The sequence below is a fragment of the Falco naumanni genome, chromosome 6 (assembly GCF_017639655.2).
Source record: "Falco naumanni isolate bFalNau1 chromosome 6, bFalNau1.pat, whole genome shotgun sequence".
Taxonomy (NCBI): domain Eukaryota; kingdom Metazoa; phylum Chordata; class Aves; order Falconiformes; family Falconidae; genus Falco; species Falco naumanni.
In genome coordinates, this window is record NC_054059.1 from 64501149 (window position 1) to 64518043 (window position 16895).

The window sequence follows — 16895 nt, forward strand, 5'->3', positions numbered from 1 at the left end:
CTCGTCAATGTGTAAATGAAGTGTGTAGGGCTGTCTTGTCAGCACTTGTAAATTGGTGTGTGAAATATTCCCAGATTTCAGTGGGGATTTTTTTTCCCTGCTCAGCTGAATGTTTGTGAAGAACAACAAGAAAACCCCTTTCCCCCCACCACTCTCCCAGATTTCATGTTTCCCATCTCTTCTTCTCTTTCATTCTTTCGTTTTCTTTTCCCCGTAAAAACACATGGGAAAAAGTAAGAGGAGAAGTAAAGCTGGGAGGGGAAAGGGAGGAGGCAATAGAGGTTCACACAGAGGCGAGTTTGAAAGCCAACAAAAGGCTACTGAGATTCATCTTTAAATAGTAAAGCCTGCATATCACTTAGCTGTTTTCAGGTGAGTAAGTGTATGCTCCATCACTTGCACCTTTTAAGCAGTCTGCTTTGAGGGCTCACTTTTCCCTGTTTGGATGGTCGGCACGTCTCTCTGCCTTTTCTCTTGAGCTGGGGTTTCCCTCGTGGCATCTCCCACGCAGCGTTTGCTCGCTGCCTGCGTTCTGCTCTCCCTGCACCAGAGGTACGCTTTCACAGAGACGTAGCAGGGTCCAAGTGGTGAGTCCCAGACTCCCTCTCCCACCCAAAGCCTCCCTGGGCTCTGCCCGTGCTGATAGCAGTGACATGAACCATTGCCCCGTGGGGTCCTCGCCCTCCCCGCGGTCCCGCTTCACTTCCTCGCATTGCTCACGGGGCTCCTTGGTGCTGGGAAAACCTCACCTCTGAGTGACATCTCCGAACAGAGGGTCTCGAGCAAGTCTGTCCTGCTGATCAAATGAGTAAAAGCAGCAGAGATACCTCCGTGAGCAGTTTTTCACGGCTGATACGAAGCTGCACCTGTCACAGTCGCTGTGGGCTCACCTGGAGTCACTGCTGGTCCCGGGGATGGACCAGCACAGCACCCCCTCCTCCAGCACCGACCCAGCTACCAGGGTGAGCAGAGGCCAGCAGCAGGAGCAGCAGCTGTGTGTTTTGTAGCCTCCAGGCTGCAAACCCCTTTCCCCTGACCTGTTGTCTCTGTAGTTTCTTGAGGGATTCCGGCTCACGCCAGCCGTTGCAGTGAGTGTGGAGGCAGGAGTCTCTGCTTCTGTTTGTGTGAAGAGACTTAAACGTTTTAGTGAGGGAACCCTGCTGAGTGGACATGGTGTCTGGAAGGAAAGTAAAGAACTGCAAAAAGGACACCTTTACGTTAAGCGAAGAGCAGGAGACGGTAGGCTTGTGCAAACTGCAGACAGCACAGCTCGGGGAATCGCATTAAAATGGCGCTTGTTTTTTCTGAACAGGCTTGTAGAATAACTGGAAGTATTTCAAAGTATAGAAAACACCCTTCAGCAGAAGGGTTTTTTTAATTAGGCAGGTTAGATTTAGGAAGCAGTATCCAGACTGTGGACTGTCACAGACAAGCAGAGAGCTGCCACATAATTTTTCAGGTATTAGCAGCAGAGGAATATGCTTTTTCTGAATCCCATGAGTTTGTCAAAACCAATTTCCTGTGTTGGTGTAGGGGTAAGGCATACAAAATAGCCAGCCCGGCAGCTACAGAAAAATGAGGATATTTGAAAAAGGATAGGCTTTTTATTTACTCTAAGTGAAGATATTGGCTGAAATGTGAAAAGAAATGGAGGGGGAGGGAGGAAGTGTGCTTCACTATACTTTTCTTTTTTCCTGTTCTCTGCATTTTCTCCCTGTCTACTTATATATTCTGGGAAAAGTATGTCTAGTACATCTAATTTCTTAAAGATTTATCCATTGCCACAGCTTTTCTTCCAGCCCCAGTGTTTAGAGTATGTTGTTTGTGTGCCAGGTTATATGTAAAGAGTCACCGTACCAGTTCAGATGAAGGGTGCATCCGGACAAGGATCTGATTCCCCAGATTCATCATGCCCAGCATCAGAAAGTCAGGTTTTGTGTCTAGATTCATCACAAGTCAATAGGAAAGAGTTCAGTAACACCAGCGCATGGATTATAAGACGTTAGAGTTCACAGATGAAAAGTAATGCCAGGTCAGGGGACTAACCTTGCAGGGCTGCTTCTAAGATGTGGTGAACACCCTCTGTCTCCCTCCGCCTAGCCCAGGGGTCCTCAAACTACGGCCCGCAGGCTGGATACGGCCCCCAGGGTCCTCAATCTGCCCCCCGGTATTTACAGACCCCCCGCCGAGGGTTGGGGGGAAACCAAGCAGCCGCAGATGACTGCCTGCCACTGCATCCGCGCCGGCCCCCTGGTTAAAAAGTTTGAGGACCCCTGAGCTAGAGAGAGGTAGGCACCTAAAATTAAGAAAGATTAACCCTGGCCCTGGCAGTGCCCCATGAGGGTGCTGAACAAGAGGTTACAAGAATTAAAAAATCTTAGAGCAACCTTTTCCAAGCCGTACCCTCTCTGTTTCCTCCTGTCTGGGATCTAGACATTGGGATGCTCTGCATTTGACATGTGAAATCGTCCAGAACTTTCTCTAGTTTCTTAACTCATGTACACCTTTGGCAGCCCCACCTTCTGCTACCGGCAGGTTTTACCTTTCAGTTTGATGCTGCGTGAAAGGGCGCTTCCTTTTGTTTTAGTTGTGCCATCTAATAGCTCCCTCCTACTTTCTTGTGCTGTGTTAGCTATCGGCTCATCGTGTCCGCTTCTCTGCCCGTCACGCAGAGCTCCAGCAATGGCAGAAGGTTATATTGCCTTTAGGAGAAGTCAGCTCTTGTGTAGTTGGCAAGGTCAAACATGAACTGTGAGCTAAGTGCCTTGCTCTGTGCTTTGGGGGGCAGACTGGAACACCTCCAGCTGCACTTTTTGGCTGAGTCCTTCGCCTGTCAGTTGTGCTCTCCAGGCGAAGGGCGAGGGAGAGGGGTTTCGTCCTCTCGCTGCCTCCGTGCGAGCTGTTGCCTGGCAGGGCTGGGCACAGAACTGCCACTACGCTAAGAGCAGGCAGGACCTCCTTCCCCAGGCCTTGACGGGAAACCACTGCAAGGAAAATTTTGTGTGAGCTTTTTCCAGGGTGTTGCTGTTCATATTCAAACCACTGTGGGTTTTTTTTTTCAAAACACTTAACTTTTGAGCAGTGAACTTTATTTGATCTTCATGGTACATGGGTTTGGGGGAGATCTGGTGAGCATCAACATCTGAGCACCTGTCTTTTCCTTCCTCTCCTAGGATTTTAGATAATGGGCTGTGTGCAATGTAAGGATAAAGAAGCAACAAAACTGACTGACGAGAGGGATGGCAGTTTAACTCAAAGCTCAGGCTACCGCTATGGGACAGATCCCACTCCACAGCACTATCCTAGCTTTGGTGTGACTTCAATCCCAAACTACAACAACTTCCATGCCACAGGAGGCCAAGGACTGACTGTGTTTGGTGGAGTCAATTCCTCCTCTCATACAGGGACGCTGCGTACAAGAGGAGGAACAGGTGAGCTTCAAAGTCTTTCAGTAGCACTTGGTGTCAGTCACATAATTACAGCAGAGGCATGACCGTCTCAGCATGCAGCTTTTGGGAAGAGTCATTGCGTGAAGTAGTGCAAAGAACTGAAGCAGGGGTGGAGCTGGGTCTTCAGCCCTACCTTTGCTAATTTGCAGGCGCTAGTTCACTTGAGGGGTGAGAAATTACATATACATGCCCAATTTGGCTGACTGACTGCCTCATCCCTCTACCAGGGAACAGAAAGTGTGCTCTGAGCCACCTCAAGTAGTTAACAGGAAATACCTGGCATGGCTGGGCTTAAACTCTCAGTTCAAACCCCCTTTGCCCACTTGAGATCCTACACTGTGTGTAGGTATCAAACCAAAAGTACTGATGACTGTACAGAGTGAAGGGGGTGGTGTGCCTGCTGGCTGCATAAAAGCAGAGGTTTTAGAATGGTTGCCCAAAAAGTAGGAGGCTTCAGTTTATTTTGCTCCTCAGCAACCAGAGTAGCTTATGTTTGGCTTAGCCACATCTCTTGAGGCTCCTTTCCTTCCTGCTTTTTGTCATGGGGTGTAACTCATGTATGTTCTTCTTTAGGTGTAACTCTTTTTGTGGCGCTTTATGACTATGAAGCAAGAACAGAAGATGATTTGAGTTTTCACAAAGGAGAAAAATTTCAAATACTTAATAGCTCGTAAGTTTCAAACTTGGGAATATGCTTTTTAATATTTTTAAACTTACAACGCTGACAATTATATTTGCTTATGTTATTAGTAAAATCTCATGTTGGATACTCAAGATGTGTAGGGGTTTACTGCATATTTATTTTTCATTGCCTTTAGTGCACTTTTGCAAAGGGCTTTATTATTGAAAAAAATAACCCATCAACCACATGCAGCTTTACTTCAAAAATAAGTGTTAAATTGTGTGACTCACTGCTTACATTTCACAGTAAACTCACATTCAGAATTGAGAGTACCCGCTCTGTACTTTACCAGTAGTCATGCAAGTTCTGCAAGGCATGTACTAACACTTTGCAATCTGCTGCAAGAGTCTTTACACAGAAATGAGCTAAAAACTGATTCACAAAAGAGACGTTACCCAGACTTGCATGCCAAGTTTAAAAGCATTGGTTTTTTCCCTTTAAAGATAGGTGATACAGTCAGAATATGCTAGGAAGTTCTGTTAAGTGAGAGTGCACCATTGTACGGTTGCATTTGGCATGAAAATCACACTTCCATCCTGGAAATCATCAACTTAGAATTAATTTTATTAACTGCCTGTAGAAAAAAATCCCTTAGCAATTTAAAAATAACATCTAAAACTTACTGTGCCACTGACCTATATCTGAACATCTTGTATTTCTTGGCTAAGAACATAAAGTTGAAGGCTCTGTGTTATGTTCAGTATTGCTATCGTGTAGAGGTAAAAATGGGTTAACAACCAAGTATGTTGCTTTCTAGAGGCTTTGTGATATTGCCCCCATCTTTTTTTCTTACACTGTGTGACAGTGAGGCAGATTCATCCCTGGTGCAACTCCTGTTAATTTTAATAGAATAACTCCAGGGTTGGAGTTGGCTCAATATACATTAAAGTTAAAAAAAAAAATAAAATAAAAATCAGGTAATTCTGTGGAATATTTCATGAAGCTGAAGAGCTTTGATGTAGATGAAAGGACAGAAGCTTCAGTTACGACTTGTAGAGGGAGCAGCAGTTTAAAAACCTCTCTACTTCTAAATTAGCACTTGGAAAAAACCCCTTTTTTACCCTATCATCCATTTTTGTTCACATTGCCTGCTGCTTTCCTAACCTTGGACAAACTATGCCATAACTTGAAACAAGAAGAAATTCCACGGATTATAAATTCCTTATGCATGCCAGTTGATGAAATCAGGGGGTGCTCACTGGGACTTGCAGAGCAATCATACTTGGAGTCAGTGGGACAGAGAGATTCCCCCACGTGTGGGCGGTTGCAGTACATGCATTTTGATGCAGGTAATTACTGCCTGGGGGAAGGTTTTCCAAGAGGAAAAAAACAAGCATCCACTGATTTTCCTGTAGGATTATAGAAGCTCAGTTCCCATTATAGTCAGTTCTGCTTATGAACATGGACCTAACCACACTCCTGCAGTAGTGACAGCCAGGCTGGGAATCTCCAGAAAGCAGCTTTTCTGTGAGAATGCTTCTTCCTCTCTCCACTTACATCAGAAATTGTACGAAAGAAGCCCATTTTTCTAAGAGTCTGCCAATGCTGCCTGCAACCAGAAAGCATGGATGTGCACAAAACTAGTTTGTCTGGAATTTTTTGGAGGGGGTTGAATATTTTTTTCCAGCTCTCAACAAATGAAATTTGCTTTGTGCTTTGGATTAAAAGTGTCAGGACAGCAACAACCAAAATGCCGTACAGAGAGTATCCCTGTGACTTGAAGTCAGAAATTATATCAAGAACAGTCTGGGGGAAAGAGGTACCTGCAGGGGTGGTGGTTCAGCGCAGAGCCTGACTTTAGCGCTCAGAAGCGCTCAGCCACTGCCAGCATCCCCACCGCCACTCCTGCACACCCTGGCTAGCCCCATTGACTACCCTTCTCCTAACTCAGTTGGGTGTCTGAGATCAAGAGCTGCGAATTAAACTCTGCATTCCTCCTCCTTTCTGAAAGGCAGTGCTTTGAGACATTTAAGCTTCTCTGTCCAAGCAGAGGGGGTTGCTCCTGATGTGATCATCTACGGACTGCTTTTTTCCTCCCTAGATATGATAAAATACCTCCATCTAGTGGACTCTGTACAGTAAGGAGAATAAATGTAATGGTACAGTTTATAAACCACAGCTGTGCTGGTGCATCTGTGTGGTGCAGCCACTCGTTCGTGACAACAGTATGGTATAATCTCTCAGAGATGTTCTACAGCAACATTATGGAGGAAGGCTTAGGACTGCAGCTGGTAAAATTAGGGACGCAAACAGACAGGGCCGTTTGCCTGACGTGCTAATGCACACAAGTTGTATTAGTGTCAGCTGCCAGCCTCTAGAAAAGCTGCTTGTTCTTCGGTTTTTTGAACTGTAGATTTGGAAACGTCTCCCTTTTTGACTAATCACAGCTGCTTTCTAGTTGTTTTCCATACAGTTTATATTCCTGCAAACTGTTAAAGAAAGTGGAGTTAAATTTAAATTAAGAGCTCACCTTGACACAACCTTTTCTGCCAGTAATAGCTTAGACAATGTGTTTTCTGTAACTGCTTGCTTACAGAAAAGGATGAATTCTTTGGCCACGTTTGGTAATAGTATTTTACGTAGTGAACAAATCCTTCTTTTACAGAGAGGGGAACTGAGAAAGAGTTTCTAAGCAGTCCAGAAACAGAAAAGAGAATGTTTTTTAGTAGCAGTAGGAGTTAAACATCAGTGAACCTGGTGCTGAGAACTAAATACAAATTGCTAAATCCCAAATCGTTGCATCCTGTAAAAAGCTGAGAAATAAGCTTCTCTTAAAGCTGCACATTCTACAGCAACGTGTGTTGTCTGAAGGGCAGTACCATGTCCCAGTGTGCACACCAATGTACAACAAAAATTGATGCTAAGTCTGTGGAACACTGCCATAAGATGGTTCTGCATGGATCTCTTCATATTTAAACGTTGTAGAAGAATGGGTTTTTGTAAGTATTTGAAAATGCAGTTCTTTGTTACATCAGATACCTCCTCTAGGTGGCCAGGAAAGGGAATCTAGACAATGAAGTGTGATGCTTAAGGGACATCTAAAACTCCGTGTTTATAGATGGCTTTTTGATGCCTTTGGGTTTCAGATTAATTATCCCCTTAGAAGTTTAAAATTAGCAGTGGATGTGACAGTGTGTCACAGTTTAACCCCAGTCAGCAACTAAGCCCCACACATCTGCTCACTCACTCACCCCCAGTGGGATGGAGGAGAGAATCTGAAGCGTAAAAGTCAGAAAACTCGTGGGTTAACATAAAGACAGTTTAATAGGTAAAACAAAAGCTGTGCACGAAAGCAAAGCAAAACGAGGAATTAATTCACCGCTTCCCATGGGCAGGCAGGCGTGCAGCCATCCCCAGGACAGCAGGGCTCCATCACGCATAACGGTTACTGGGGAAGACAAACACCGTCACTCTGAACATCCCCTCCTTCTTCTTCCCGCAGCTTTGTGTGCTGAGCATGATGTCATACGGTCTGGAATATCCCTTCAGTCGGTTGGGGTCAGCTGTCCTGGCTGTGTCCCCTCCCAGCTTCTTGTGCCCCCCCAGCCCCCTCACTGGTGGAGTGGGGTGAGGAGCAGAAAAGACCTTGGCTCTGTGTAAGCACTGCTTAGCAGTAACGAAAAACATTCCTGTGTTATCAACACCATTTCCAGCACAAATCCAAAACACAGCCCCATACTAGCTACTGTGAAGAAAATTAACCCTATCCCAGCCAAAAGCAGCAGAGAGTGTTCAGTTTGGCAGTTTTTCTATAAGCTCTCTCAAAGGTCTATATGAGAATAAATTGCTGTGCAGACAGTTTTCAGTATTATAGTCCAAATTTGGCCCTCACCAAATCTGATTTCGCTGGGTTGTTATGCCTGTTTATAGCATTATGCTACATTTGGAAGGCTGCATTACTAATCACCGCTGAAATAATAATAGGCGTAAAGAAATATGTATATTATTTGTGTTTAGATGCAAACAGCTCTCAGAAGCACACTGGTGGTAGAGATGAGTTGCTGTGGCTTCTTACACCACACAGCTGTGGGTGCTGTCAGTGAAGTCAGATCATGTCTTTACAGCTGTGTCTTGCTCTCACTTTTCCTCCTCACCTCTGTTTCTGCAGGGAAGGAGACTGGTGGGAGGCCCGGTCCTTGACAACAGGCGAAACTGGTTACATTCCCAGTAATTATGTGGCTCCAGTCGATTCCATCCAAGCAGAGGAGTATGTTTTCTTTTTGTTGTAAAGACCCATTAATGCTGTATTTGAAGGAGGTTTGAGGAGTTGGTTTTGATTGATTGCAGCAATTTTTAAAATGACTTACTTTATTTTTATTTCAGTTCTTAACAGCACTGATAAATAAGTAGGTAATTAGTAACAAAAGAAGCACAAGCTCAGTGCTTTTTCAATGTCAAAACAAAAGAAGAAAACCTAAAGGAACTTTGCTTCTTTTTTCTGCTTCCTTTACTGGAGTGTTGGCTAATTTCAAGATTTAAGTGAAAGGTGCCCTTGCTTTTCTTGAACCAACTTGTAAAAATATTTGGAGCTAATTAGCATGCAGACTGTCTACTGAAGAGGGCATGTTTTATTAACAAATACCTACCAATAGGTAGGATACCTACAATACATACAGCAGGCAACCTAACAGGGACATACATACCTGTGCAGAAAATGGTGTGCTGTGTGTATCCATATTATTTCCAGTATAAAAGATACACTGGAGGAGCTTCTATAGTTGAGCAGGTACTACTGTAGTCTGTACTTCAGGTTGTACTTGGTTGATTGTGAAACAAAAAGAAAAAAAATATTGCTGCAGGAAGGAAAAAGGTACCGAAACTCTGAAAGCCTTATACAACCACAGTAAAGTGGCTGCATCTGGTCCTTCTACTGAGGTTTTATAGCTGTGCTGCAACAAAAATATTGAATACTAATACATCACTGTGTAAGTCAAATATGTAGTTTATAGCAACATCTGTAAAAATACTGCTCTTCGGCAGCAACACATTTTTCATTCCTTTTCCTTGTCTGTTATTTTGCCCCACCAAGTCTTGCTCTCTGTCAAAGTCTGGCCTTTGTCATAAGACACCAAACAAGTATTCTCAGCATCTACTGATTATAGGCTTAATGCACAGTGCTACTGCACAATATATAAAGCATCTACTACAGTTTGTCACATTAGCTTCCCACCACAATAAAAGAGACACAGTATGACAAAAATGGCTGAAATATTTGAGGAACCATAGTTTCCACAAATAATCCTCCATGTCTGAGCTCTCTGACACTGCCTAGGAATCCTATGTAGCATTTGTCTTGCTGTTTCTGATGTTTCTCTAAGGTGGTACTTTGGCAAACTTGGCCGAAAAGACGCCGAGAGGCAGCTGTTGTCGTTTGGAAACCCCAGAGGTACCTTCCTGATCCGGGAAAGTGAAACTACCAAAGGTAGGCAGCCCAAAGCTATTCTGACTAAAAATGAGAAGATATATGAGAAAAATTGTGCTAAGTTTGTGAAATGCTGTTTTCAGTGGTATGAAGGTAGAGATAAGTGTCATCTTGCATATATGTGTGCTAGGGAATTGTATGCCTGGACATTCCAGATCTTTGAGTGTTCAAAGCAGAGACCGACCCAAGTGCAACCTATGCCATGCTCAACCCATGGTATCTGCAGTGCAAGTCATGCACAGGCAGGGTGCTCTGCTCTGCTGTCACACTCCGAATGTCACACTGTCTCTCTCAACTCATGTGTCGACAATATTACTACTGCAATGAAGCTGGATGGAGAGTGGACCCTCAGAATGGCAGCTATGGGCCACAGGAGGCAGACCTCCTGGTGTCCATACTCAGATCCAGGCACAGCCAGGCAGCTTACTGTAAACAGATGCTGCGAATCTCCAGTCTAGTTTGGTGAAAATTATTGCTTACTTCTGAACAAGCAGAATATTTAAACCTTCTTGCTGGAAAGATGCAAGATAAGTTTTTTGGGGGAAGGGAGGTATTGGTTATGGTTTTGGGAAGAGTAGAGGATTTTTTTGCCCTTTTCCCTTTGATATGCTAGATCCCTGGGGGGGGGGGGGGGGGGGGGGGGAAGGCAGGGAAAGAAAGATGCAGCAGTTTTAATTTCATAGATCAACAGTGAGAAGAATTGAAAATATTTCTAATTAATATATTCATACAGTATTCAACTGTATCCCTTCTGCTGAAGTCAAGTGGAAGAATGTATTCTCCTCCTTCCCTCTAAAAATATTGGAGGAATTCCAATTTTCTCAGTGGGTGCTTTTACATTTGGTTCATGAGGCCTGTCAACATCTTCTTCAAAGCCTCACATGTATGAAAAGATCTCTCTAACTCATACAACTATTGAGGAGAAAACCCGCAACTAAGTAAAAACAAACCTGGCCATTTCTCAGTTAACCAGCAATCCAAAACAATAGCTGTGGGAAGCATAAGTCACTAGAACTTCTTTCATGTAAGTTCTGAAGTCTAATGATGGCTCATGTAATTAAAGCACTGACTTGTGAGTGCTTTGATCAGAGCACACTGTCAGGTAGAGTTAGCATGCAAAATGGTTGGGGTCATGGCTGGTAAAGGGGTTTAAAGAAGTGAAGCCCTACTTCCCACTCCTCTCTAGCTGACCGATCTTCAGATGCTGCGTTCTGTCATCTAAAATTGTAAGTCTTACACGTTTGACTCCTGCAGTCGCTGGATTCTTCCTTTGCTGCCCATAGCTTTGAAGACTGTTTCTGATGCAAAATCTGATTAGACATGCTGTTGTTTCAGACAGCTAATTTCCCATCTTGTCCCCCCACAGCTTCCTCATATCTTATACAGCAGAGAGGCATTCTCACCAGGAGCAGGACAGGCTCTGACTTGCCCTTTTTTCTGCAAATAGCCTCCACCTGTTCATTTTCACCAACAGTTGTTGTGATGTGCATGAGGAGGAAGGCTTCATTCCACTCTGTGCCAAGTTTAAAAACTCACTCGTATAGGCACCCATGGATCCTAAAAACAAACACAATGCTGTTTCTCTAAACCACATTATCATCTTAGTCTGTTTTCACCATTTTTTACAGAGTGATATGGGATATGTTTTGTAGGGCTGTTTACTTAGCTAAGTCAGCTCTTTATTCTAGAGTTTCTTGTGAGACACACAAGTGTTGTAGAAATGGAGTAATCCATCATGGATGGACTTACAGCAACAAGCTTAATTTCTCTGCATTTGAACTTAAGGCTTTCTACATCTTCAAGCTAAGTTTGCCTCAAAGCCATTAGAAAAAGCCAAACATGCATGGTTTTTGTCAAGAACGCCTATTTCCCTTCTCATCGTCATGGTGTTTCGGCATGTTGTTAGAAGAAAATAGAGAGAACTTGATGTTCATGAAAGAGAAAAAGTCAGCTGGGAGGGCTCGAACGGTGCTTTCTGCCATAAGTCTTCTCAAAATGCCTTACTCCAGCTAGTCATCTTGGGCTTGAGGCAGGAATCATTTTGTGACCTAAAATCGACCCTTCTGCTTTAAATAATAACAATAATAAAATTAGTCAAGATCATGTTAAAGATATCATCATGGATGACTTCGGCATGAATTTAACCTCCCTTGATCATGGTTGCCTTCTCTTCTTACTTCCAAAATAAATCATATGGAGCTGGCTTTTCATTTTTTCAATGCCTGGCTACCCAGGTACTTCATCAGCTCTTGTCTGTGTAAACCTTCACCTGGTTTCAATCTCCACCCTCCAAGGCTGTCTGGTTTTAGGTTTGTTTTTTTTTTAAAAATCATTAGTATGAAATATTGTAACGTCGTATTTCTATCCAAGTTTTTATTATGTGTATCTCTTCTATTTGAATTTATCATCAGATAATAATGAATAGTATAAATAACTAACAGCCTAAATAAATGAATAATGAAAAATCCATCTTGGTTCTTGGTTTTGTCCAGATTTGGAACTAAAGCTCCAGTCCTGCAACTTGATCTGAGGTCAGCGGGGGTCCACAGAGGGCCACCCACACAGCTCTGATTGCAGACCAGGAGCCACAGATTGTTTACATTTTCCTAAAGAATCTAAAATAGTGACCAGATAGGCAGGGAGCGTGACTAAAGAAAATACAGCTGCTGCCAGTGGATCAAAACTCACAAATGCGGAGGTGGAGAACATTGCCTGGAAAATTTTGAAAGTGGGCTGTACAACCCAGAGTGGTGGTACAAAGCATGCATAAGATATGCTTGCAAATCCCAAAAAATCTTTGAACTCCTAGCTGAGAGAGATGTACTTACTCCATGGGAGAGCCTCCTCAGAAAAATAAACAAACAGTATTTTTCTACATTTAGAAATAAAAACCTTGTCACCCTTAGGGTGTCACCCATTCACATAAACCAGAATCATCTGTGTAAGTGCTGGCTATTTTCTTCCTATTTAGAGGACAACAACAGGGAATTTGAGAAGTCCTTGGAGTCAAGGTGTAGACGTTCCGTTCACTGCAACTCCCTCAGCAGTGAGCCACCCGCCAGTGCAACCTGTTGTATGTTAATGTGGTCAGGGAAACTTCTTCCTGGGGAGACATCCAGGAAAGACATCTTATACCAGGGACCTCAACCCCCTGACTGTAGGGAGTACTTTAAACCATTTCACTTCTTCAAACCAGTTCACTTAGCTGGAGGGGGTTCTGGAGGATGTAAACCTGTCAGGTGTGTTAAAAAGTTCCCTGACTTGGGATAAGCAGCAGTCAGTGCTGTTTGCTATCAAACCTGTAGGTAATCACTCTGCCTTTAATGTTGTCTGAAATTGTCTGCTGGTGGGTTTCCTTTCCTGTCCTTAGCTGACATGGTTACCAGTGAAAGCAGCCCAGGCTCCAAAATGAGGACCTTCCTGTGATCTCTGCAGCTGCCATCACCTCCAGGTTTTTTTCCTTTTAATGCCTGAGTTACCTTTGAGTAAACACAATATTCATCTGAGCCACGATTGAAGACTTGTCTTCTCCACTGCCTTTGAATTGGCCATGCTTTTGCTCAGAAACTGTATTATGCTGCAAAATGTGGCTTTGCTTTTGACACTGTGGAGGACCGAAGCGTGGGTGTCACTGTATGCAGAACAGGATGCTGCTTCAGATTAAGATACCTGAATGTGCAGGTCCGCACGTAGGTCACCGTGCTCTGTTTAAAGTCAGCAGGAAGCTGGCATTCAGTTCAGCTGCCCACAACTGCAGACACCTAGTGCTCAAACCTGTGTTACACCATCAATATCTACACTGCCGTAACACTCACGGAAACTAGGCTGCAAGTCAGCAGCTCTGAGAGTACCAGAAGCTTATGTATGGGCATCGATACCAAGCCCATAGCCCACCGGCAGATAGCCACCATGACACCTAAAACTAGATCGAGCCCCTCAACTGAGGTTCCTTTACCTGGCCATGAGCATCCAGAGCCATTTGAAATGCTCGCAGGGCATCCGTGTGGACCGGACAAACATGGCAGCCTGTGGGAAAACTGCCAAGCAGGATGTCCTGGGGCATCTTACACAGCACTTAACCCCTGTGCCTGGGCATCTGAATCCCACCAGTAAGCTCTAAAGCTCCAGCATAGATTTGGAAAGTGAAATGTGCAGTTCTTGCAGATCTCCCTGGTGTACAGTCTTCGTGTAGTACCACCTTCCAAAGACTGTGGCGTACAAAGTATGCTAATTTGGTTGTTTAATGTTTGTAGAGAGGTTTGGGATCCATCTGGGTAACAACACTGCACATACATAAAGTCATTATTTCCAGTGCTTCCTATGAAAATCTTGGTATTTACCACCCACTGGCATTTACCTAAAGTATAGTATTTGCAGTGTCACCTGACACTTCGAATAGGAAAAGTCAATTTAACAACCTGAAGCAGTAAATGTTAAAATGTGAGTTTTCATTTACACAGAGCTCCTGATTTCTTTCTAGCAAAGTGTGAAAGGGACATGGTGTGAACATCTGTGATACTTCACTGTGTTAGATTCACTTGTTCTTTTTCAGGTGCAGTAAGCATTTTTGTGAAGCAATTTCTCTTTCCCTTTATAACAACTGACTAGCAAACCAAAATCTTTGTGTCTAAAAGCTACTTACAATTTTTTACTTCTCCTTTTCTTGGAACAGGTGCCTATTCCCTGTCTATTCGAGACTGGGATGATATGAAAGGAGATCATGTCAAACATTATAAGATCCGTAAACTTGACAATGGTGGATATTATATCACAACTCGGGCACAATTTGAAACTCTTCAGCAGCTGGTTCAGCATTATTCAGGTAATTTTTCAGATAATACACAGCACTCTCAAGTATTTTAAAACAAAAGTGTTTGCTGCTGAGCTGATATATGTATAAGACGCCCTAAAGAGTCATTTGAGCTATGTCTCTTGCTTGTTGTAATGCATCTTCCATTATCCCTTTCCCATTACAGTTATAAATGGCTTTCAGTGCCGTTCACAGTGTACAGCAGCAGAGCTTTTAAAAGCTAGCACTCTACTGAGGTAAAGGTTTTACCTGCTCTCCCTTTTCTAAGCAAGCAGAGTTACTGAATTCGACTTGCACATCTCAAAGCATGAATTTCCTGTGCATAAGCAAGTGCTAATATCTATCATTTTGCAGCACACTATTGCTAATAAAGCAAACGGGGAATTGCATTGTGGAATTCAGTCACTTAAAGGAATGACCAAAAGGTTTGCATATATTACCTGACTCAAATTTTCCCATTGGATTTGTGTTCAATGTGCAAAGTATTAACATTTAAATTACAATCACTCTCATTTTAAAAAATAAATATGGCAAGGTGGGTGTTCCTTTATGCACACTGTTCATATGCACCTGCCAAGCTCTTTCTTTTTTTTTTTTTTAATTCCTGTGATTAAAATGTGGCGTGCACTATTCAACCTAAAAGTGCATCCTGCTGTCACTGGCAATCGGTGTACAATAGATACAACTTTAAAGCCTTCCAAACCTCTGCACAGGCCAAGCAGTTCTTACGTAGAAGACTACCATGCTTCTCAACATGGTCATTTTTTAAGCAGAAATTTGTTTATTGAATTATTTTGCTTTTTTTTCCCTTCCTTTAGCCTTTTATAATATTAACAGATGACCCCAAATGCTTGCTGCTCAAACACTTTTCATAATTTTTACTTGGAAATCAACTTCTCTGTGGGGTGTTTTTCTGTATTCTTTGTATTCTGTCTGCTGTATTCTTATGCTATTCATACTAGACATCTGGCTGTCTTCTCCGCCCAATTTCTGATGGGTGTACGCTGCCTGGGAAAAATTCTAATTGTTTCTGGTGACTCTACGTTCAACTAAGCTAAATAATGTATAAAACCTGACATCTAAGGGAGATAATTTTCAACTCCACTATACCACCTGGTATACATCAACTTTTAGTTTTCTGTGGTCAGATTATTTGGGTGGTGTATTTTCCATGCACAGGTGCAGAAACAAATAGCTCTGGAAGCAGCCATTTCTGTGCAACACAGAGGTGTAATCAATAGCATTCAGGTAGGGTAGCTCAGGGGGGCATGGTACAGACCCAGACTCAGGTGAGCACAGGAGCCCTCAATCCGTGCCAGCCCCAGCTGACTGGAAACATGAAGGCTGCCTCTAAGTGGGAGGTAGATTAGCACAACGCCTTGTCAGTGCCTAGATTTACTTCTAGGGAGAGCTCAAAGATGCCCAGATGACTCCCTAAGATCAACATGGTTCCTGAAGAACCACTGCTGAGACCATAGGTCAGTGCCTTCACAGCAGGACAGGTATGCTCTGCAGCCCACCCTTCATCCCATAGCTGTCCAGGCTGGAGGATCCCCCTTGTCCAGGCAGCTGGAAACCAGGCCACCCAGGCAGACAGTGTGGGGTTTGGTCTCGTGTAAGCAGTCCTGGGCCAGGAGTTGGAGGTACAAGGTGTACCTTTGTACAGGCACAGCAGAGGTATCCCTGCGCTGTGCCCCCGTGGCACTGCCCAGTACCCGGATTACCCGGACTTCCCTCTTATCCCAGCTCCTTCCAGCTGGATAATAAAGTTAACTGCAGTGTCTGGACTTTCACAGATGAGATTTACAAATGACAAATATTAAGATCCCCGGGGTATCCTGACATCAGACTGAAGTTTAGTAACGGCATGCCTAGAGCTGAAGCAGCCTTCACCCAGTCCCTGACAGCCGGCCTGTCAACCACCGGTTTCTGTGCTAAGTCTGGGTTTAACTGGAGCATCAGCATGCCAACCTGTTTTTTCTCAGTTAAAGGAAAGGAAGGAAGTCTTAAAAAACCTCCAGCTTCTTTTTGCAGCTGTCCAAACTCATAAGAAAGCTTCCCAGATATAATCCATATTTTGACTAGTCCCTCTCCTAATTTTCCCCTTGGAATTATCTGGGAATAAGACACGCCAACTGGTCAGCTAATCTTCCCTGGTTTGTGGTCTTTGTTTTCTTGCTACAGGAGAGGCAATGAGGTCCATGTCAAGGTGTCCGTAGGGACTTCCCCACCATCCCACAACATTTCACAGAATGACAAAGTGGTCAGGGCTGTAAGGGACCTCTGGAGATCATCCCGTCCAACCCCCTGCTACAGCAGGTTCTCCCAGAGCAGGTTGCACAGGATCATGGCCAGGCCGGTTTTGAATGTCTCCAGAGAAGGAGCCTCCACAGCCTCTCCAGGCAGCCTGTCCCAGGGCTCTGTCACCCTCAGAGTAAAGTTTTTCCTTATATTCAGATGGAACCTCCTGTGTTGCATTTGTGCCCGTTGCCCCTTGTCCTGTCACTGGGCACCACTGAAAAGAGCCTGGCC

General features: G+C 43.9%; 1 protein-coding gene across 4 annotated transcripts in view; it reads left to right on the forward strand.

Annotated features, from left to right (window-relative positions):
- Positions 1 to 16895, forward strand: part of FYN (FYN proto-oncogene, Src family tyrosine kinase) — an 83268-nt gene that overhangs the window by 37402 nt on the left and 28971 nt on the right. For all 4 annotated transcript variants that reach the window (XM_040598071.1, XM_040598068.1, XM_040598070.1 and 1 more), the window contains exons 3-7: positions 3174 to 3431; positions 4023 to 4119; positions 8240 to 8338; positions 9450 to 9553; positions 14226 to 14375. In XM_040598071.1, the coding sequence (XP_040454005.1) occupies positions 3185 to 3431; positions 4023 to 4119; positions 8240 to 8338; positions 9450 to 9553; positions 14226 to 14375 (697 nt within the window). In that variant the 5' untranslated portion in view covers positions 3174 to 3184. The remainder of the gene's footprint in view (positions 1 to 3173; positions 3432 to 4022; positions 4120 to 8239; positions 8339 to 9449; positions 9554 to 14225; positions 14376 to 16895) is intronic.